Source organism: Dromaius novaehollandiae, chromosome 1 (assembly GCF_036370855.1).
Source record: "Dromaius novaehollandiae isolate bDroNov1 chromosome 1, bDroNov1.hap1, whole genome shotgun sequence".
Classification (NCBI taxonomy): domain Eukaryota; kingdom Metazoa; phylum Chordata; class Aves; order Casuariiformes; family Dromaiidae; genus Dromaius; species Dromaius novaehollandiae.
In genome coordinates this window covers 139,718,280-139,741,293 of record NC_088098.1, presented here as the reverse complement: position 1 = coordinate 139,741,293, position 23,014 = coordinate 139,718,280, and the positions used below count along the sequence as shown (strand labels likewise).

The following is a 23,014-nucleotide window of genomic DNA, read 5'->3' as shown; positions in this document are numbered from 1 at the left end:
AAATTTAAACTAGCCTTCTAGAAATGCTTTCATATTGATTACTGTGAGTGATTATTTACAGTTGTTTTCCAGCAAATATAGTGCTGTGCCATGCCTAGTACTTTTTTGCAGCCAAGTTAAGATGGAGCTTGCTTTATTTATTTGCTCTTCTGGCTCTGGTCTAGTTGGACAGCTCATCAGTATCTGATTGCAAATTAAGACAGAAAAAAGCTCCTGAAAGCGACATTAAAAATTCTATTAGCTAGCTACATTTTGAGGTTCAAGTTTTCTTGTTCTTTAAAATTATGGAGATATTTGCTTTTTTACTTATTCTCCTCTTTTACTGCTGTACCTAGGTAATTCTAATACAGTGAACTTTTCAAATGATAGATCCAATAGTACTCACACTGTGTAATTTATTCTTCTTGCTGGAAATTTTAAGGGGAGGAGGGGAACCCTTTTCTCCACTTGATGGTACGGCTCTGTTTTGCTGAATAATCACTAAGTACAGAATAGTATTTGTCGGCTGGACTTTGTGTCTTCATTCACAAAACAATAACAACATGTTTTTAGAATCTTTTAGAAACACTGTTAGAAAAATAACCCAGCAAAGAAAAGTCTTCCTTTCTCTGGTCTGAATGTGTATGTGTGAATGTTGATGTTGACAAATAATGGCTTATGCTACATTATTTATATTACTTGCAAAACCAACTCATGATAGCTTTAACATCTGTAAGAACTTAATGCCCTCACCTTTATATAATGTACAGGCAATTTTGGGGGGGATAAAATGTTGCAGTTTGTCTGGGAAAGTTTTAGCCATACCTCATCTGACTTGGAGCAAGTTCACACAGTGGAACTGTAGAACTTCCTTGTCATTGTTTAATGCTACCATATGTTGTGTTAACTAGGTATCTTATTAAAATGCAAATATGCCTGCATAAAATAAGACCACCTTTTGTCCTTTCACCAACCTCCTTCTCCTTCCTGAAGCTTGGAGATTTATGTAAATCCATGGTACTTACAGCATTTCCTTTGCAATTATAAGCGCATCCTCCTTTGATCTGTGGAAAGCAGTTCATTTTTCATGCACGGGATGTTGGTCAGTCAGTTGGTGAGGAGGCTGCGGTGAGGTAAATTTCTTGTGGCAACCAGTCTGCTGTGTAATAGCACAGAGCCAGTAAAGACGTATATTTGTTGTGTGTTTTGTGTGATGGGTCAATGAGCCTAAGGAAAAATCTGGTCTTAGCCCACACTCTGGTATGTGAGAAGGAATTTTCTCTCCCTCTTATAGCTGGGTATTATCACTATTATGGGTATTATCACTGGATTCAAATCAGAAGTCATTGCACAATCTGCATTTGGCCATTCTCTGGCATTTCAGATTCAAAGAGCATGAAAAACTGTGGTGCTGCTGTGTAGCCATAGTGGTACCAGCACTTTCGCTTCAGAAGTCCTATTCTTGTCCATTAGCTTAAAGGAGAACAGATGAAGAAAATTGGAAGAGATTAAGGGGAATAAAAGGAAAGTAGTAGTCAGCTGGCATTTGAGGGGCAGAAGGAAAGTGCACCTTAGGTCTGCTATATTTCTTTCTTTTTTTTTTTTCTTTGATACAGCAATAGATCATGTAATTTTAATGAAAAGGTTCATGTGCTGCAGCATTGTCAGTATAAATATATTATCACCATGTAGATTCATGCAACTGTTACAGCTGGCTAGGAACTGCTATAGCCCATTCCTCAAGAATTATGGAGATTTTCACCATCCCAAATTGGGACAAAAAGTAACAACTTTAAAAAGAAAAAACAAACCCACCCTCAGACAGCTATGAATTAGAAAAAGAAAACTTGGATTGAGTTAAAGTGCTTCATTTTAATTTTTACAATATGGTTCATGCATACAAAAAAAAATCACAGTGAAGCCACCTTACTCTAAAATCCAGAATTTTTATTAGAAGTGCTTACTCAGGTGAGTTAAGACTCTTGAGACTCTTTTCAAATTTAGTTTTGAATTGAAAGTGTTGCTGAAAGTGATCTCCTGCAAATGATTGAGACGGACAGAGAGGTATATCCTTGGCAGGGCTCAGGAAGGGAGGGAGAACTTCTCATTGTAATACTAGTAAAACAGTTCCCTTAGCTGACCCTATTAGTTTCTATAGTTAAGGTGAGGGTGTGGGGTTTTTTGTTTGTTTGTTTTTACTTTCTTTGCATGCTTAATATTTAACTGAAAAAGAAAACAAATCTTCATCCAGAAAATAATACTCTACAGACAGTATCTGTCAATGTCTGCATTTCTTGCTTTAAAATACACAGCTACTCTCTCCTGGTGTATGTGGGACTTTTTGATTACCCAACCTGTTTAGCTCTTGATACGAAAGGTGTGTGCTAACCATTCTCCTGGTGTTGTCCTACATATTTTAAAATTGTCGAAGTGTGTGCTCATGTCATCCATCTCCTGCCTTACACTCCCCCCCGCCCTGTTGTCTACCCCCAGCATTGCCAAAGTATGGTGCAACCCAGTTGTAATTCTGTGTGTTGCTGAACCTATATTCTGGTTTTGACCATATTGCTGTGTTTCTCTTGTTTTGTCATTTTCTAAAATGAGATTTTAGTTTTCCTATCCTTTCAAGGGGTGGGATTTAACGCTAATTTCAGTATGTTATTCTAGGTTATGCTTACATTTTCAGCTCGGGAAGAATACAGCTTTACAGGCTGTTTTTATGCCAGGTGTTTTGTTGAAAATGATCACAAAGTATCTAAAACCTCCACTGCAAAAGCATCATAGCGCAAATATTCATTGACTCTTTGTCCATTAACACTACTTAAGAAAGTAATCCGGATGTAACAGCTTGCTGAGTGTTTCTGTATGTTGTGTCACGGGCCAAAAACCTGATACAAAGATGATCCAAGGCTTTGGTTGCTTTTGCCTCCAAAGTATTGTAGTGATTGTTGAAGGCTCTATTCCAAGCACTCACAGCCCATATCAAGCGGTAGAGCCTGTGATCCAGACCTTCTCTGTACCTGTTGGAAAAAGCAACTCCAGCGCAAAGGGAGAGAAGAAGCTGTGCTCAGACTGTCCTGGGACTGGGCTGCTCCTTGGGGGTTGCAGGAGAACTCTTTTATTCCACAGAAAGCCTGTGCAGCCTGTTACTGTGTCCTTCACAACTATGTGTATGGTAGTGGTCAGCAACCGTAACAAGTTTACGTGTAGAAGTCTGGCCGGTGGCAGGGAAGTAATAGTGTGAGTATGGAACAAAGCTTGTCTTTTCTAAAAGATTAGTGAAATAAACTGTCCTTTGAAAATCCCTGTAATGTACAAAGCCGAGTCTCCTTGGAGGATGGAAGGACATAACTGTCACTTCTTTTCATAGGTGAAGATGATTTCTGATGCTTTTCTGAGCACTGAGGTTATTAATAATTTCTAGGGATATCACAGGCTAGGTCTCTTTTGGGGATGTGCTGCTCCATGAGAAGATAAGTTAGTTGGTTCATTTGTTTTAATGTAAAGAAAGGCATATAGGAAAAAATATCTGTAATTCCCAAATACTATTGAAAGCCTATTAAATCTTAACAGGCCCAGATGTTCTGGAGATTTTTTTTTTTTAGTTTTGCTCCTCGAATTTTTTTTTAATCTCATAGGTGACATTAACTTCTTTGCAATACAGTGTCTCAAATTGTACCATTAACTCATGCGTTTACTCAGCAGATTGTAAAAGGAAAGGATGGGACAATTTAAAAAATTAGTTTCAAGAGCATAATCTAGATATATTTTCCATGTGCCATTTCAAACGGCACTCAAAAAAACAAAACAAACAAAAAAAAAACCCCTCCCTTCCCCTCCTCCAAGAGCAGGCCTCTGATTTAGTTTTTTGGGCTTTAGTCAGCTCCTCTCTGCCTGGCTCTGCAGGCAGTATTGCTGAGGAGTTGTTCAGCAGAGCCACAAGCATGACTAATCAGAACAGTTAGGGCCTCTTAGCATAGCGCAGTAATAAGACTTCTTTGTGCATCTAATTATATCCCCTAAGCTTGCACAGAGGCGCAGATTAGCACAGGAGGTGGACGGCCTTTGTGTGGAGGGCTGCAGGGGTTTCGCTCTCCGGTGCCGGAGCGTGGCACGCTTTCACCCAGTGACACAATCGAACCGTGTGTCGCTGGCACGTCGCTTGTGCTGCTGCCGCGGAGGCTGTAAGCTTGAGCGTGCCCGTGGCGTCCGCGCTGCAGCCCTTTCTCCGTAATTCAGCCCCACGCGTCCCCTGTGTCCCCTGGGCAGCAGCATCGCGGAGCACCGGGTGCCGGCTGGGGGCCATGCTGTGCCCCTGATGGGAGGCACTGCCGCTGCCAGGTGTTGGCGGGCAGGCCGGCACCTCTGTGCCAGGACGCTGGTGGGTGGTGGGTGCCCAGGGCCTGGCGCCAGTAAGGCTTCTCCCGGCTTCTCCGAGAGACAAGGAGCACGCGGATTAACTTTGGGAGCTTCGCACCGCGACATTGCGTGGTCGTGCGCGGTATACAGGGATGCTTCTCAGGAGGCGCTTCTCTTGGCTTTCTGTATGGAAGCTACTTGTCTGTAGGAAAGCGGTGCGGTTTGATCCGGGTTTTTTCTTGAATGTGTTTAATTAAAATTCCATGATGGAATTGCTAAAGTGAAATCAACAGGTGTAGAGTAGGAGGAATGAATTAGAAAACGGCAGAATATTTTGTTTGTTTGCCTGTTTGCTTCCTGTTTGTTCACACAGACCTGCTGTTGGTGTGCTTTGTGTTGCTGATGAAAGCCCCCAGCGGCAGCAAAGTGTACAGTTTGCAGTCGCTGCTTTTTCAGAGGGCTGCAACTAGTTTTCTTGGACTGGTCTCTTAATGCCAGGGTGCAGGTGCTTATCATCAGGACAAACTGAGTAGCAGAGTTAGTCTGTTGGTGTTAAGGTCTGAGAGTTTTTCAGTCTCTGGCTTTTATTGATGTAATATGAAAATTCAGTGGAAAGAGTTTCCCTGGTTGTGACTGTTTCCAACATGTGCAGCTCAAGTCAAGAGGTTAGTCAAGGATTCACAGGGAATTCTGTTTTACAGAACAGTAAAAGAGGAAACTAGTACTCTGATAAATTGTGTGAGACAAAGATTATTTCTGTTCCTGCCTGTAAATCTAAAGAAGGGATTGTGGTATTTATTTTTTTTGGAGGAGAGGTACATGGAGTACAAGCAAAACTGAAAAAAACATTGTTTAAATATGCATGTCATCTGCAGTTTTGGGTAGAGGGGTGGATTAAATAATATATTTGGCAGAAGGAGGTTTTTTTTTTTTTCCTTTCCTCACTGCCAAACCAGTCCCTGCTTGCTGCTCTTTAAGAACATATGCTGTGAAGGTGGGGTGCCAGAACATGGACGCAGGATATGGTTTCTGTCTGTTTCTGCTTAGTGCTGACCAGATAGAGCAGACAGCTTCATTAGAGAAATCCTTAATCTAATGAGGTTAATGGAGCCTCCCTTCAGTATGAGTTTCTTGGATAGAAATTGCTCCTTGTATTTGTGGGGAAAGATCCCAGAAGCATTATGGTCAACTTTCATGGGTTATTATTGTTTTATAATAAAGCAATGTAGAATAGAGAGTCTGTGTGTAAAACACGTTACGTTTTTTTTCTGACCTCACGGAACTCCAAATAAAGCTATATAATATTAGACTGAATAATCACTTGGAGAGCATATGCACTATTCAGTGTGTCTCTTTCTTCAGTAATGCAGCTGAGAATTCATTGAGAGAAAGTCATGTTCACTATTTCAGATTTTAAAATAGTGATGTGGCCACAATTTTTCATGTGAATATAGTATGGTTAGTTATTGTGAGATTATCCATAAATACTTTTGCATCAGGATCCATACCTTCTTTTTCCTGAAGGTGGAGGTGCACCGAATGAAGTCAGTTATTAAACTACTCAGTCACTTTGGAGGAATGCTGAGAGATCTTGTTGCTGGATTTCAAAATACAAGCTTAGCAGTAGGAATAATCATTTATCAGTATTAGTCAGAGCCCTCCCCCCCCCCTTTATTTTATCAGCCATTGTAACTGATCTGGCTGTGGAAAATCATTGAGATAGTTTCTGACTTGATCTACTTTTTATCCAAACAGATGTTTCAGCTTGGTTCTTTTTAGTTTTATTTTTGCCAAGTTGACTCTCTTATAAAACTTACTCTTAGTGATAATTAGCATGACTAAAGGATTGAGATCTGAAGGATTTGTGTGAGGTGGTGTGGAAGAAGAACAATATATTGAAGATTTGGGTTGTTATTGCTGTGAAGTAATTTCTGTTTTCAATCTTGGAAAACAGATTTTTTTTTGGCTGTGAAGTCACTGAACCCAGCTTTCAAGTCTGCTGATGTTAAATATGGGGTGCATATCTTGGCACATTCAGCTTCTTAAAAATGAGCCTCTCGAAGCCTAAAAGAATATTACCCACTAAACAATATCACTTCTGCTCTGGGGATCCCAGAAATAGGAATTGTGTGGTCACTTTTGAACTTCCAACTCTAATGGGTTTTATATATTTTAAGGCAGCCATACATCTGCTCAAAATAAGGTCTCTATGTGTTCTTAGAACATCCAAATCAAAGAAGACGGTTTTTCCACAGTTAATAGGCTAAATAGGATTTTTATTTTCTAATTAGGATAAATTTACTGAAGACTTGAGTGTGTTTGTATTGTAGTTGGACTCGCACTGGTTCTTCATCTAGACCAGCAGTTCAGAGTGACAGCTCTCAGAGCTGCTCCCTGAGGGGTCTGAATCCCAGGGGTGGCTCTGGTAAGATTTTTCTGTGTTGCCTGTTATTATTCTGGGATGGTAGGTGAAGGGACTGTAGTGAATGAAGCTTTGACAGGCATGTCAGCAGTTTGATACCTTTGTGTTTATTACATTTCCTGTTTGTGAAATGTCAGTCTCATAATTCGTCTGCATTTCTGGAAAGGTATGAAGTTACTGAGAGGGCTGAAGGAATTAAGCCCTATATTTCCAGGATTCAGACACACCCCTCTGTTTCTGTGTGTTTGTGTGACTGAGAGAGGAAGGTTGGAGCAGGTGATGGACACAGCAACAAGTTTGTACATCCTGTAAATACAGTAGTGTGTGCAGAGAGCAAAGGGAGCCACCTTCTCCAAGCACAGCTGCTTGTCCCTTCTCAGCTAGAGAAATGGGAAACAGAGTATCACTGCCTTTGGTTGGCCCAGATACTCACCGATGAAGGAGATAATGGGGGGGAAAAAAGGGCATTCTTATCCATTCTAGTTTTTGTGATCATCAGCCTGATCTTAGTCTTGCCTAACCACTGTGTGCTTATCCACACTGTCGTGTAGCAGAGAGGGTTGAAGTTGGGGTCTAGACCCATTTCTGATAAAGTAGAATGGCAGGAGGTGAAGCAGGACATGAGCCAGTCTTAGTAGTAGAACCAACCTCATTTGCTTGATACCAGCAACCCCCATCTCCCCTCTGTGGTTGGAAGGACAAGTGGCCTTGTCATTCGCAGGGAAAGGCACAAATCTGCAACCCAGCAGGCTGAGACGAGATCTAGTTGACAGAGGTGACAGCAATGGCAAAGCCTTATCTGCCTGTACAGATCCCCTCCATCTCGATGAAGAGTTTCTACACAAAATGTTGAAGAAATTGGGCCCAGAGTAATACGGACATAGGAGGAGCTCATGTTCCAAGAAGTTATGGTAAAATATCGGCCCTTTGCCAATGAAGAAATTGTAGATTAATGCATCAGTGTGTCAAATTTTACTGTGCAGCTTCTTGTTAAAAAACTGTTACTGCTGAAGTCATCAGCTGGAGATTAAGAAGGGGATATAACTTGGAATTGAACAATTAGCTTTCCCACCTGAAATCTGAGCTACCACTGGGAGGTAAGAAGGGTGAGATTACCTCAGAAATTGGTTGTGCAACTATAACCACCTTATGCCTCAGGCTTCCAGCATGTTGAGGCAGCTGAGATTTCATGCCCAAATTATGAGCTGTGTAATGTGCCGAGACTTAGGTCTAATGTCTGTTTTAATCTGAAAATAGTTATGACAGTAAAAATTCTTTTTTAAAAAGTTTCATATGTCACATACAGTGATTTATAGTTGTATAGTTATCTGCAAATATCTCATTTGGTGGAAGCATGAATATACTACAGATCTTTACATGTACATACAGTCCAGAAGTGACTCACCTTTCACTGAGTCTCACTAGCAAGTAATTCTGCCTGTTGATATTTATTAAGGTTTGCAATATCTTAGACAAGAAGAAGAAAATTGCTTCCTTTTAGAAAGGCAGCTGCAAAAAGGTGTGAAAGAAATTTAAAGCACAAATTATTCTAAAGTAAGTGACAGATATTTTTAGTGCAGCAGTTCTTAAAACTTGTCTCAAAAAATTGTTTCCTTTTTCCGCTTAAATCACTGTTATCCGTCTGAGGCCAAGAGATGTCATGAGGGATTCATAGTTTCTGCATAAAAACTTACTTGGTTCTTTATTACTGTGAAGACGTTGTAATTATTTTCTACAGTACTGCACTCATCTTTCATCTCAGTTATGGCTAAGCTGGGCTAAGTCGGTCTGGGATGCTGTGTGATGTGACCAGTATTTTTAGTTAGAAGATTAAAGATTTAGTTTAAGAAGCCCAAGTGAGAATCAGTTGAGAAGCAATATTCGAACACAGAACAAATGCAGGCTCTTAAACAGGTGAGCAAAAAGGCTTCATGTGGGCCTGTTGAGTTAGTTTTACTTCTTACTTCGATTAGTTTTCTGGCTTAAAAGATTGTATCGTTAGTAATGGAAACTGTGGTATTGTTCTAAATGTTTATTTCATCAAATACCATTCCCGCAATGCCTCTGAATTAGCTGTTTTGTTTTGTGAACAATTTTACCACATAATGTCTGTGATATACAGTTGAGGTTGATTATCCTCTGGATTGGGATGCCACCATTACCAGCATGGTTTCAGCAGAGGTTTAGAAAAGGCTTTGGGTATGGAAGTGGGGCCTCTGAATGGGGCCACAGGTTTGTCATTCTTCATAAATTCCCTTACTAGTCCTGTTAGCTGGTGCTGTTTTCTGTATTCCTTCTCTTAGTTTTGGCTGAGCCAGAGTAATTTCTTCTATTGCCTTTGAAAAAGGAAAGCATGGTACAGTGCTTGAAAAGCTTTCAGAATACCTGTGGGAAAGCCACACTGTAGCTCTGACTTGGAAATATTTGGAGGATTGAGTTAGAATACTGATGCAGAAGTTAAAGAAATGGGAAACTGAGCTGTATTTGGATCCTGGGATGGCACTGTTGACCTTGTAATGTCAGTATGCAGAAATCTCTCTTTTTAGTTTGGTGATGATCTGGATATTACAGGCTCAGGGCTGATAAGAGGGGATAGTAGTCATTTTCTGAAGAAAATAGAAGCAGTTTTGTGGTCAGTTTGCACCAGGTTTCAGGTTAGGAAGTATACAGTGTGATACTGATACTCAAGATGGCTTGCAATTAGGGCCTAATGGTTCTGCATCTGCAGCTTCTGTATTTCTGGGGAACATACCATCTAGTTTCCCTAAACAGAGAATCTGGAAAAAATTTATTGGAGCACAAGAAGAAAAAACATGTGACAAGCTGCTGTTGGTCTTTTCAAAATGAATTATTCGCACCACCTTCGTTCAAATTTTCAGACCCCAGAGCAGTTAAGGAGAAACATGGTTTCAGAGTTGGATAAATAATTCCCACCGGAAAGAAAGACAGATTCTGGGTTTTATTTTTATGTTTGGAAATTTATATTTACAGAATGGTGAATCCAGAATTGTCGAGTACAAGATTTTGTAGAGCTCAAGATACTGATTCTGAGACCTGCGGGGTGGAGAAAGCTCAACTGCGGGTGTACAGTAAATCAGGATTGGGTGGATTCAATCAGAGGGAGCTAAGAGAATCTGGGATTTTTGAGAAGCATGTTTTGTTTGATGGGACAGAACATTTTTTTTGTCTGATAGTACTTGTAAATTCATAAATGATAGAATATGAACTGCTGGGTGTTGGGGGTTAGGAAGAAATATATTTTGTTCTCTCAAACTTTAAGGTGACCGATACTGTCCACTATTATGTGATGTTAGACTAAGTAGCCCACCTTCACAATTCATAAAGGCATTGTAGAAGTGAAAAAAATCGATGTACTTGCCATCGCCTCGTCCTGTGATGTTCGTTACCTTTCAAGGAGTTATAAATAAGGAATAGTGAGATGGAAATGAGATGCCACACTTTCTGTACCTCAGAGCATAGTGGGTAATAGACAATGTGGAACCAGAGAACGAGGGAATCCTTGTTCTCCCCTGGTGAGGCTGGGAGACTGGGGAATGGGGAGGAACTCGCAAGGCAGCCTGCTTTGGAGTGTGTTGGGAGGAAATGAGCACAGGTTATATATTGCAAATGTGCAGCCACTTATGAATTGTTGTCTGAAGGAAAATAATTGGTTACAGATCTGTTGATGGAGCTGATGCCAGGGCCTTATAAAGACGCGCAGTTTCAGAATGGGTTACAGATTTTAAACAGGAGGAATTTCAAAAGCAAAACCAGTATTTCCTTCTTTTTCCACTATACCCCAGCTTACACGTTTCTTGAGAAAATAACATTTGCTAAATTTATAAGGAGTACAGTTGTTCATGCCCTTGAAGATATCTTTTATTTTTCTGTTTTTAAATCAAGAAAGTACATTTGTGCACACTCTCTCTCTTCCTCATCCACTGGCTGAAAATTTATTAAATCATCCTATCATGTGTGTATGTGATGTATGAAGCTTAAATCTTTGCTGTGACCTGAAAATCCAAATGTAATTTTCAGTAAGCTGCCTACCTGACTAGGTGCTATGTTGCAAAATAGTGTCCTAATGAATCCATGGCAACACGGCTATTGAAGAATCATGACGGACTAGTGCTGGGTTGGTTGTATTGTACATTCCCCTTTAAATATGGCATGTATTCAGTTGTTCTGCCATGGTTTCTCTGATTGCAAGTGCTGCTGTCATCGTCGTATTCTGTGAATTAAAGACAAAGGCAGATTCATGGCTTCTCATGTTTTATTCATTCATGTTGCAGCTCTGTCAACATGCACACACATTCACCCACAGCATGTGGGTTTTAGTTTTGTTAGACGTACTGTGTTGATTATTCGTGGCTCGTAGATAATGCGGGATTTTCTCATGTAGATAGGCTGCAATTTCATAGTTTTTGAAAGGTGAAGTTTAGGTTCTCTGAAGCCTAATTTGAATACAGGCTCACAAATTGTCCCTAAAATAAACAGATTTTGAAAGCAGTTTATCTAATCCATTGAAAAAATACTGAGCAGCCATCGCTTGATCTCTTCTAATTAACTTGCCTGATACATTACATTTAATACATATTCAGTGTTTTCCTACGTGTTTTAGCTTGATACAGCACTATGTTCTGTCACTGCAACTTTCCTTCTGGCACTGCAGTAGATCCTCCTCAAAAAAAGCCCATCTGGCTATCAGAGAGAACAAGCGGGGGTGGGAAAAGGCTTTGTAGAAAATGACCCACAAAGAGAGCGAAAGCTTGCCAAGTTCTTACAGAAGAGAGGAGGGGAAGGTGGGAATAGCTAACTGCAAACAGTTAGAGGTAGGTGGCTTCTGGCTGCCTCTGTTTGGTCCCGTGGCTGGAGAGATGAAAAGAGGCAAAGACTGAGGCAGGAGGTGCTCCAGAGAGAATTGCTGGTGATTCTTAATCCGAGAAGATGGTAGAGTTGAGTGAAGAGCTGCCAACACCGAAGGTGAGGATAGGAAACCTTGTTCCTAGGAGCTTCTCTAGTCGTTAGGGATTGGGAATTGGGTGGACTACTCTTAGACAAGGCTTGTTGATCTCTTCATGATTATTCACTTCTTAGCATCTTTGCTTAATTAAGACTTAGTGTTCTTCAAATACAATAACATGTTTTCAATAAATTTTAACCAGAAAGAATAATAGTTTACTATTGGTTAAGCTAGAGGGGTTCACAAAGTTGATTAGGAGTCCAGCTTTTATTTAGTTCTATCCACTTGTCAAATTCACTTACGCTTTGAAAAAAATTGAGTGTATTAGGGCAGTAGTAGATTTGCCTAGGATGAGAATGCTGTTAATGATTCTTTCTCTTTGCCTGAAAATTTCAGTCGTTATTTTTAATTTCCATACATGGGTTTCTGTGTTGCATGAGACTCCCAGCTGTCTCCCTTCGTGTTCGTCTGCTGCAGTTTGTGTGTCTGTGTATGTTACGTGCATGGTCTTGGATATGGGGTTTTTTGCCTGTGGCTAATCCAGCTGTCAGTAAACAAGGAGATGCAGGCAGCAGGGCTCAGCTGTCTGTGGTCAGAGAATAATTTTGTCATATACCAGGTTGATTAGTTTTCATCATCAGTTTATCCCATTCCAATGAAGTATGTCATAGGGAATTTTCCCAAAAGAATAGAAAGAAAAAGATCCTAATACACAAGGAAAGGTTGTTCTAACAAACAGATGGATTGTGTGCTACTATTAATGGAGAGGAGCAGAATCTTGAAACAGAAATCCTGGTATGGCTTGGGTGTTGCCAGTAGTAATTTGCATTCATATATGTCAATCCTCCTGTGTTTATTTAGGAAAACAGTAGCTACCTGGGAAGCTAGTATTGACATTGCTGTTGAAGATTTTTGATATTAAGAGCTTCACCTTTAAAATTCACTTTTCCTAGGCTATTAAGCCGTCATACTAGAGTTTTTTAAAATGTCATGTAAGCAGCTTTTGTTCAATTATGATGTGAAAGCATTTCTATTTTATTTTTATAAGATACCTAATGTTACAACTTTCAGCAAACTTTCATCCTAAATAAAGTTCCATGTAGGCATTCCCTGTATTTAGGAAATACATTTAAAAGAGAGGAGAGGATGCGTATTGGTTTTATGAAGTTCTCCAAACAGCTGAAAGGCATTGCCTTAAAATACTTAGCATGTTGATATTTACCATTAGTTTTTCAGAATTATTTTTTATCATGAACAGGCATTTCACACTGCTGTGAATTATTTAGAGTTTTTGCAAGTTCTTTGTTATTTTACCTTCTCTTCCTTTACTGGGATATTTATAGAGGCTTAACATTGAAAAAGCAAAAGCTCGCATTCTGAAGAACTACAAAGCAGCCTGCAGAAAGAAGCAACAATGCAACAAAAATGTTGCTAAATGTTTTCAGTGTAATCTCTTTAAAAGTGAGGGTGTGATGTCTCCACACAGTTAACTTGAAATTTTGAGTCCTGATGTTTCTGCCTTAGATAGCAAGGTTCACTGTCTTGATTTGAGAGGGATTTATACAGTTGTTGTAGGGCTCACCCAAACAAAGCCTAAATTTACTATCCCTTTTTGAAAGGAAATGTAAAGCTCTCCTGGGTAGACGGTGCGAAGACTGGCAGAGAGAGCGTACTGAAAAAAAGCATTTAAAATACTTCAGTGGATGCTCGGGACAGAGAGGGAAATAAAGGAATCTGAGATTGAACCTATACGAAAGGAAGCCGACAACCTTACAAAATGAGAACAAAGCAATTCAAAGCTGTAATGCTCTAGAAAGCAAGCAAGGAGATAAATTTGGAAGTGGAATGTGGGATAGCTTTTAGCAGGGGATTAAGTGCATGGAGAAGACCCATAACAGGTGGTTGAAGTTGCGTAGCTGTCAAAACCTGGAGAGAGAAGTTGTAGGCATATTCTGATTTTTTAAAAACCTAACAAAAGGACCTTATACATGTATGTACTGAAGAACAAAAAGCTAGAAATAGACCTCTCTGAAATATCCGTATTTGTTATGGATTAAAGATAGTGGAGGAGGAGAACTTTTTGTTTCCTTCAAAATACGTAGTGGGAGTTTTTTGATAGAGAAGGGGGGAAAAAAACCCTAGTGTCGGATTGTGCCATGAAAATTTCATGGTTTTTTTTGTGCCCCCCCCCTTTCCTTTTTTAATTTTCAGAGAAAGAATGAGGAAGAAATAAAAGGGGAGAGAAATTATGTTCAGGAAATGGCTTCGGGAGCAGTCTTCACCTCATGCTTTGTGTGCTTTGTCCCTCCTTTTAAAAACAATTTTTTCCCCTTGTTTCATTTTCTGTCAGACATGAAGATATGGGCAGGTATGTAGGGAGTCAGGAAAACACTAAAAATCGCAGGGCGGGGAAGTTGTATAAAAACATGTATCCCAACAGTTCTTTACAAAATTAATAACAACTGTTTGAACCTAGAAGAGGATAACTTACAAATATATTATTGAAAATGTATTTTTGAGAATGATGTAAGAACCTGCTCACATTCCTTATGTAGCTTTGCGGCTGGCCCCTACTCTTTTGCCAAATTGTAGATGTTTCATTCTTAAATTACCCTGGCAGATAGATCAGCCAGTGGTGACTAAAGTAATATGAAGTAATTTGAATTCGGTTTATATAGTTGCCTGAGAGAAAAAGTATTGAGTGTCTGCAGAGGACAAGGATTACTTAAATGCTCTACAAAAAGGAATATTGGTTGTCTTTGGGGGGAATTGTGGGGTGGGGGGAATAATGAAAGAAGACATCTTAACCAAACAGACATTCAGTCCCCTCAAATACTTGATTTGTTCAGATAGCAATTTTCTATTATTTTCTGTGCAAACAAAAAAATCAACCTGTTCTAGTTGTGAGCTTCCAGGTTAGGTGGGTGGGTGATGTCTTCAAAATCTGCAGAGAAAAATAAAGGGAGGGATTTTTGTCAGGAAATAGGAACACACTGTTATGTCTTAAGTTCTGTGAGGCCCTTGTATGTAACTGTATCCTCGTGGCAATTTTTAAGTGGTCTTTTTTTTTTTCTTCTGACTTCTTGAGAAAAAATCAGAATAGTGTTTTTCGTGACCTGTAGGAGTGATTTGATAGTTTATTTACTGTGGCTTTTTACATACGTGCTTTATTGTATTAGGTTTGCTCATCTACTGTATTTATTACATTGAGCACAAGATTGGTGAATTGAAAAAAGAGACATGCTTTGGAAGGACCTTCTTTTTCTGGCACATAAAGATTTATAAAATGTGTTATCAAAGAGTTCGTATTTCTAGCACAACACATGAATGTTATTTTGAAAGGAGGTGAGGTAAGAAAGCTAGGAAACATGAAGTTGTTTGGAATTCATAAGGGGACAAGTTGTGCTGTCACTACAAGTTCTTGACATTTTCTCTGCATGAAAGAAAAAATGACGGGTGGGAACATTGCCGAAGAGCACCCAGAGAGGCAGCTACTTTCGAGCTACCTGCGCAGCTAACGTGGGCCAGCACTGTTCCTAACTGGTAGTCTTATGAGAGTTTTTCCCCACAGTACAGGCAGCCATGCTGTTATTTGGTTTGTTTAGCTTTGAAACAATCTGCGGGCACCTTGGGAGAAGCCCTATTAAGGACATGCAGCGGCTATGTTTCAGAAGTGTGTTCAAGAGCATGCTTGTTTCTCCTTGCAAAACACAAACGGGCCGCAAAACACAAACGGGCCGTGTATTGTGCTTTAAGCACATGTGCTTTGTTCCCTTTCATCTGGGTGCTGAAGCCTTTCTGTATTCCATATTCCTAGCTTTCCTACCGTGTCTTGGGTGTGTGGATTAGTGCTGCTGCATTCCTGTAGCTATCTACCTTCCACTGAAACTGGGGCAAATTTCTGGTTCTAAGCAAGGCTTAAAATGACTAAACCTGACTAGTTTGCATCTCCTGACGTAACTAGTAAAATGTGGAGTTGGGCTGATACTAAAAATAAAGCAGTAGAGAGACGTTTCTCTCTGGTACAGAAAAGTCTAGGTCACATCTTAGTGAGTGGAGGGAGAAGGATTTTATTTTGATAGTGGCTGTTCAATTTAACTAAATTTAGTATTTCCCAGATTCTGGTATTTTCAGAGAAGTTGTACCTGTGGAACACCTGGGCTACACTGTGAAACAGTGGTCTGCAGCTTTGGGAACCAAAGTGTTCTGCCGAAACTAGAGTAAATGGCAGAAAACTGAAGAATTTTTTTTTTAATCTTTAATTACTACAAAAATTTTAACTCAGAAAATTATAAACTTGATAGTATTGAAGAATATAGCAGTTTTTATGGATCCAGTTCAGTTCTGACTGAAGTCACTGACTCATCCTTCCTTTTAAATTAAAAAAATTCTTTTTTTTAATAAAATCAGTGGTTTTTTCTTGATATAGCTGATAGAAATGAAAAAGAAAGCTAAAGTAAAGAGCTTTTTATTCATAAGTATTGGCATAAAATACCTACTTTTGGGTAGAGGAGAGGTAATAAACACTAATTATATATTATTATTACTAATGTGAAGCAGAACAATGAATTCTGCCATTTGAGAGTTGCTGAATCCAGAAAAATATGTAAATATAATTTGTTTTAGGATCACAGAGGAAGAGTATGTCATTTTAATGTTCTAGGGAAGGATTAATTATCATAAGAAATAGAAAAAATAAAGTAAATCAGAAAGCTGAAGATTAGTTGTATTTGATTTCAGAAGAATAGCAGCCAAATCCCTCCATTTTGAAGAACTTATTTTCTCTCTCTCATGGGCTTCATTTCCATTACGCTCATATGGAGAGATGTAGCATAATGCTCCAGTGGCCAATATTGTGATTCTTTCAGAGTAAATAACTCAGAATGTTACTAATGTCTGAAAGCCAGCAGAGGGAGAAATTCCATTTGAAAGCTCTCTCTGAGCTCAATGTTCTAGCAAAACTGAGCAAGATTATCCACCGTAATAAAATCAGAAAGTGACTCAAAATTTGCTTGCTAATTATGTCAGTGTCTAATTTCCTTTTATGCACTTGTAGATAAATAGCTGACATACAAACTAATTTGTGTGTGTGTGGAGTTTTAAAACCTTCTTATAACAGGTTTGTAGTGCTTTTCATTAGCATATGTATAAACATGGAGGTAGTGGTGTTTTGTGTTGTTTTGTTTAGACTGAAGGGGGGGGGGGGTTGCTTTTTTCCTGAGACTAGCTCAGCCATTTTTAAGAATTCAGTGCATCCATTTTGCAAATTAATCATACAAATGGGTACATTTCAGTCAAAATAAGGACACGAAACAACAGAAGTTATCCTTTAAAAAGAAGATAGTTGGGCAGCATTAGTTAAATGCATCAGCATTATGATTCATACTTTATTTTTATGTGGAGCGTCCTTTCCAAAGTTTTAACTGAAAAGTCTCCGTAGGAACTGTTCATAAACTTTCCCTTGAGCTCGGCCAGTGTGTGGTTTCTGTGAGCATGTCAGCAGTGCTGGTATTAAAACCACTTCTTTCAACTAAAGAGCAGGCCAGTAACTAGATGATTGAGAGCCGGGGAATAAAAGCCCAGCTTTCTGTCTCAGAAGTACTGCATAACCTCCTTTATGTGTAACTGTTGCTGCTTAAACTGAAAGATTTGCAGCCGTATATTTACACGTGAGCCAGCAGTCAGGCTTTACCATCTTTGTTGATTCAGCAGAGGAATAGAATGAAACATTAACAGAAAAATAAATCCTAGTGATTGCTTTTCTGTTGGAAACAGCTCTTGGAACTCCATTTTTCTTTTGCTTTGGGACTCCAAATGCAAAAATCTCTATACTAGAGGTATAACAAGCTGTTTGGTAGATGAGAATAAAACAAATTCTGTTGGGGGTGGGGGGAATACACACATTTGTAGTTATATCTGTTGGCCTTCTTATCTTAATGCACCTACACATTGTATCTGTTGTTCTTTCTGTCTTCCTGTTAGCTACATTAATTTAGAATGTATCTGAATACTGAGGGAATAGCTCTCATTCATTGATATTGTTTTATGCTGAAGTAATTCAATTATTTTATTTGATTTCCTGTCTACTTTTCATTTTCAAACTTCAATTTAGTTCTGATGCAGGCACCTGAAATTTAAGGAGACATGCTATTCTGACAAGAAACATTGAATCCATTCATGTCCATTCTCAAAATGAGCTGAAAATAAACTTACCAATTATCTGGAATTTTCATCTTGACTTAATCAAGTATTTTTCTGATTTTTGTTATCATTTACAGATGAATCTGCTTGTACAATTTAGCTACTTTTCTTTTTTAGTCAAGGAAGTATGTTTTCACTTTCTTTTTTTCGGTCCAGTTAACCTCATGAGTGGTGGTGTTGCAGCAATCTGAACCTTTGTTCCCATATTTCTAAACACTATGGCCTCTGAAATTCGGAGTATCTTTCTTAATGATTTTCAAACAGTAACTATAAAAGGACAGATTTTGTTCTGAAAATCTGAGTTGGAAAGGTTGTTTTATTGCTACACTATTTACATACACATGTTGTTGCGACCACTCTAATGCATTGCTTACAGTCAATAGAGATTGTTTTTCGCTTTGTATCACATCTTCAAAAGCTTATCAGCTTTTTCCTTCTAGCAGCTTTTGTAAAAGCGCTGGTAGAAAGACACTCTCTGTGAAATGCTTTTAATAATGCTTCCATTAACACTAGAGGTTTTCTGGATTGTAGGTTCAGATGATCTCATTCTGTCACTCAGAATTAATACAGAGGTATTACATTAGAATATAAATGCTCTGCTTCCAGCAGCTTTAGTTGCCTGCAACGTTTTCTGTCTCTGAATTTTTTTAATCTTTTCTTTTTAGATCTTTTACCATTTGTACTGAGTTTTGGAACTTATTTCATGCTATCTACCATAGAAAATTTATTTCTTCAAGTGCAAGAAATAGTAAATGTTATTAAATGATGAGAAACTGATAATCCAATGGAAAGAATTGTTGACTATGCAGAGTGACTTAATTCTTAGTCATGCTGCAGGCTTCAATGAAGACACATGTCTACTTGATTCCACCCTCCAGGAATCCCACTAGCATTTTTTAACTGTTGAAACTATTTTATTATGTCTAAAATTTCTTCTGAAAAATATATGTCCACATAAACAAAAAGTGAAACAGAACCTGTAAGTTCTCGTCCACTTGTCTTGCCTCTTGTCACAACTCAGTCCAGTCTGTTCCTCCCCCTGCTTGGCTGCTCAGGAAGATGAAAGTGGTGGTGGATATTGTAGCACAGAAAATGCCATCTGAAAATGATGTTCATGGGGCAAGAAACTATCTTATGAAGATCTTGAGAAGTTCCATGAGGTACAGTATTGGCTTTACAAGCGCATCCCTTCTCTTCCTTCTCACTGGTTGAATTCCTCCTATCATTTACCAAACCCTTAGCAAACCATCACAGAAGTCCTTGTTCCCTAACCTTCATTTCCTCATACTCCAGACATCACTTGTATTGTGCTAGTTTTCTAGTCTTGTGTTTCCTTTGTGGTGCATGTTAGTAAAGTAATTGTCTCGTAATATAGAAACGTCTTTGTTGAATTCATGCCTAGAAGGTGTATTGAATTTGCCTAAGTAGGTATTTATGGTTTGCCTAGCTGATAGCAGCAGCATTAGAATAAGCAGTGGAAAAAGAACAACCTGTGATGTTTTGTGCAACAGAGCAATGGCTTGCTTTTTTTCAATATTTGAATATAAGTTTGGGGCCCTTGAAGTATGCATGGACCGTCTGGAGGTGCACATCACATGGCTGAGCAGAATCTTTTGCACTTCTTTGAAGCGAGAGTATTTTTCCTCCTCCACTCACTTTTTTAAATTTCATATCCTATCAAGGAAGAACATAGTGATGCTCTGCTTAGCTGTTTTCTGTCTTCTCATTCTAGGAAGAAAAGGCTTTTGTTTATGAAAACAATTAGTTCTTTATTTAGTGACAGCAATGATGCTATAGTACTTAGTGAAATTACAGCTTCTCTGTAGAATTATTATTGTCCTTTTATAATCCTGCAAGCGGAGTTTGGAAAAGAAATTAGAAAGAATTCATCAGATCTTCCTAATTGTACTGCAAAAAGCAGTATAGTTAAATTTGACCAGCTTTAAAGGTACTGGTTTATAATGAGCTTTAGTTTTGTTTTTTTTTAATCCAGTAGCTATTGGATAGCCCAAATTTAAAAAAGGGTGAATGACTAAAAAAAAATATAGAGCTGCCATTAGATTATAAGTAGAAAGTAGAGAACACTGTCTCCGCTTTGTGAATGACTTGGTAACTTAGGTTACTTAACCTTGTTGTGAAAAACTTGATAAATACATAAGTCCATAAATAACTTAAGAGCCAAGGACCTATAAGTTCAGACTGTGGCTTGGAAACTGGGATTTGTCTTACTTTATATGTAATCTAATTTTTAATTAGATCCTCACAGGATGAGCCAAAGAGAAGAGTGGGATGAATTATCTTCAAGAAGTTCCTGCTTTATTCCCATGGATTTTGAGAGAGCCTAGACAAATGGCCTATGCTAGATATTTGTTAGCTGAAATAGAAATAGATTAATTCCAGAATGCGTAGATAACGTTGCGAAAAAGAATATACTTATTTCCTGAAATTGTTGAGAGGTGTTACAAACAGTAAGTTCTTCAAAGGAAGTGCAAGCTATGTTATTCCTAAACAGGTGGAAGGGGCAGAAAAATGGAAAATGGTTTTGCAGAATGGATTGTAAGATGCAAAGAACTTGCTGTTGTATTCATTAAGAAGGATGTCTTCAATTATGTGGGCAAGTAGGCTTGGAGCCTATATCCAAGTAGGTATTTAGGGACTTAGATATTTTGCTGAACTGCTCTTGAGGTGTGTTCTTTTAAAAAATAATAATAACAACCTGCATACCTGAAGTCTTAAACGTATTAAGAGCTGAAGCAGAACCTGATTGGAGTTAGAATTCTTAGTTATATCACTCTTCCTAACTTGTAGGAAGAAATGTATATGGCTTTGTTCCTTTTCTTCCCACATCCTCCCATAGTATATATCTGTATAAAACCTTACCGAAGCCTTATTTACTGTTGCTATGTTGTAAAAGAGTCATAAAGCTCATTAGTACTTTGGACTGTTAAAGCTCTGTATACATTTCAGGTACTTAAAAAATTGTGTTTGCTTGTCTTATTTAAAAAAAAAAAAAAAAAGACAAAATCCACCCCCCCCACAAACCTTGGTTAGTATTACTGTTTCACTGTATCTCAAGCATTCTAAAGGAATGATGGTATCTTTTCAAAATTGGCATGCATGTAGAAAATTGGACCTGTTTGCTGTAATTTAAAGTTGTTATGCCCCTATTCTGTCTGTGCAAAGTTTAATTTGACTTGTGCCTTGATAGATTTTATGCTGCATGTCACCTTACTAAACTAATTGCATTAAACCAGTACACTCTCTCTCTCTCATTTCAGAAGGAATGACCTAGCCTGCAGGCCTCACTCCTGGCATGCAACCAAATTTACGGAAAGTCAACCTGAGACAGCCACGTCACACGTTGCTTCAACCAATGCCTGCACTTCATGGCACTCACGGTATCATGCAAGGTGAGTCTCTGCTTAAGCTACACACATTAAGCTCCAGCGGCAAGACAATAATAATGTAGGTCGTGTTGTTTAGTGTCTTTTAAACCATGAATGCAAAATCACTGTATTGTGCTTCTTTCTTATTATCTGTCCTTTCAATACTTAAAAGGGGAGCATTGGAAGTTTTGACATAAGGATGAATGGATTTCAGAAACAGTATGTGATATATGCATGTGACTGAAAGGTAAGAAAATGGTTTTAAAGGCAGTCAGAAGGTTATATTTCTTGCTCTGCATTTTCCTTTTAATGTCCACTGGTAAAATCCTAAATCTTTGTATGTGTAAGCAAAAAGAAACCATAAAAGTTAACATATTTAAAGTAAAATAGCTAAGGGAGAAAAAATCAAAAAGTATTGTTTCAGACTTCATTAGAAAGCCTAAAGGAAGGATTCGGAGTATTTTCCTGTTGGACTTTAAAGTACTGCTGTTTTTCTTAATTAAACTACCTTTCTGTAATCTGATCTTCACTACAGTGGTGTTTTTGCGTGTGTAGAGCGGTAATAAGACCAGTGATATTTACTGTTTGTTTAAGACACTTCAGTATTTGTTAGGTCTCATTCAGCATATGGAAGAAAGGCTGGCACCCGTGCAGTTTTAGTTGTGAAACTTTGAACTTTTAGGTAATGCCCATATGTGTCTGATTACAAGCTTATGTTTGTTTCCTGCTTGTAATTTATATTCTTTAGCATTTTCATGGGGAGAGGAGGGGGAGTTAATCTTTTTATTGCTTTATTTTTTTCTCTCAAATAATTCCCTTTGGGACATAGTTATGCTGGGCATTAAAGAAAAAATCGGTTTGGAATGCATTCCCAATTTGCAAAGTAGTCTTGTGCTTTCTATAGTTATTGCTGTATATTCTGTCATCACTTCCTGATGTTAATTTATTGTGGTATTTAAAATAAAACAACAGAGCATTCTTGCTCTAAGATTTTATTTATAAATCATTTTTACATGGTTTGATTTCTTTGGAAGTTCCGTACTGTTTTTTAAAATAACTTGCAATCTGCCCTTGAATAACATATGAGTGTTCACTTTTAGACAGAAGTGTCTTTTTTTTTTTAATTAAAATGATCTTGTAGCGCTTCGTTAGCAGAGGCTTTAGCACATTATATTTCCCAAATCCTCAATTATAATTACTCCCATTTCAAATAGATTTGTGCAGTTTGTATTTAAATTTCATATAGGTGGGCTGAATTAGAATTTTTATATATATATATGAAAGACGGTAAGAAACCTCATACAAAGAAACAAAATTCAGAAATTCCTAAAAATTTTAGAGTTCTTAGTTGCAATGATAACGTAAGAGTACTTCTACTTTCAGTCTACCAAGTCTTTTGACTGAGCTGTAAATTGATATATGCTTTTTATTCTTTCTGGTGGTTGCCCTTGTACCTTGTAACAGTTAGGTATGCCAAAACAGATTTTCTGGGAGTGTAGCGAGATGCTGATGTGAATGGGTGAATCATGAGATTTCTTTCTGAAATTTGGTTAAAGACCAGTTTCAAATGAACTTTTGGTAGGAAATTTCAGGGGGTGGGGGAAGGAAAAGGGATAAAAAACAGCAATTCTCTCTCCCTCTCACCTTCCCATATCAGAAATAGAAACAACTGCTGACAAACATCAGTATTAGTGAACGGGACAA

General features: G+C 38.3%; 1 protein-coding gene across 4 annotated transcripts in view; it reads left to right on the top strand.

Annotated features, from left to right (window-relative positions):
* Positions 1–23,014, top strand: part of SHROOM2 (shroom family member 2) — a 133,329-nt gene that overhangs the window by 64,709 nt on the left and 45,606 nt on the right. For 3 of the 4 annotated variants that reach the window (XM_026116972.2, XM_064500523.1, XM_064500539.1), the window contains one exon: positions 21,203–21,334. In XM_026116972.2, coding sequence (XP_025972757.1) covers positions 21,203–21,334 — 132 coding nt within the window. Of the gene's footprint in view, positions 1–18,968; positions 19,085–21,202; positions 21,335–23,014 lie in introns of those variants that run through there. The other variant, XM_064500529.1, reaches the window with a different exon arrangement.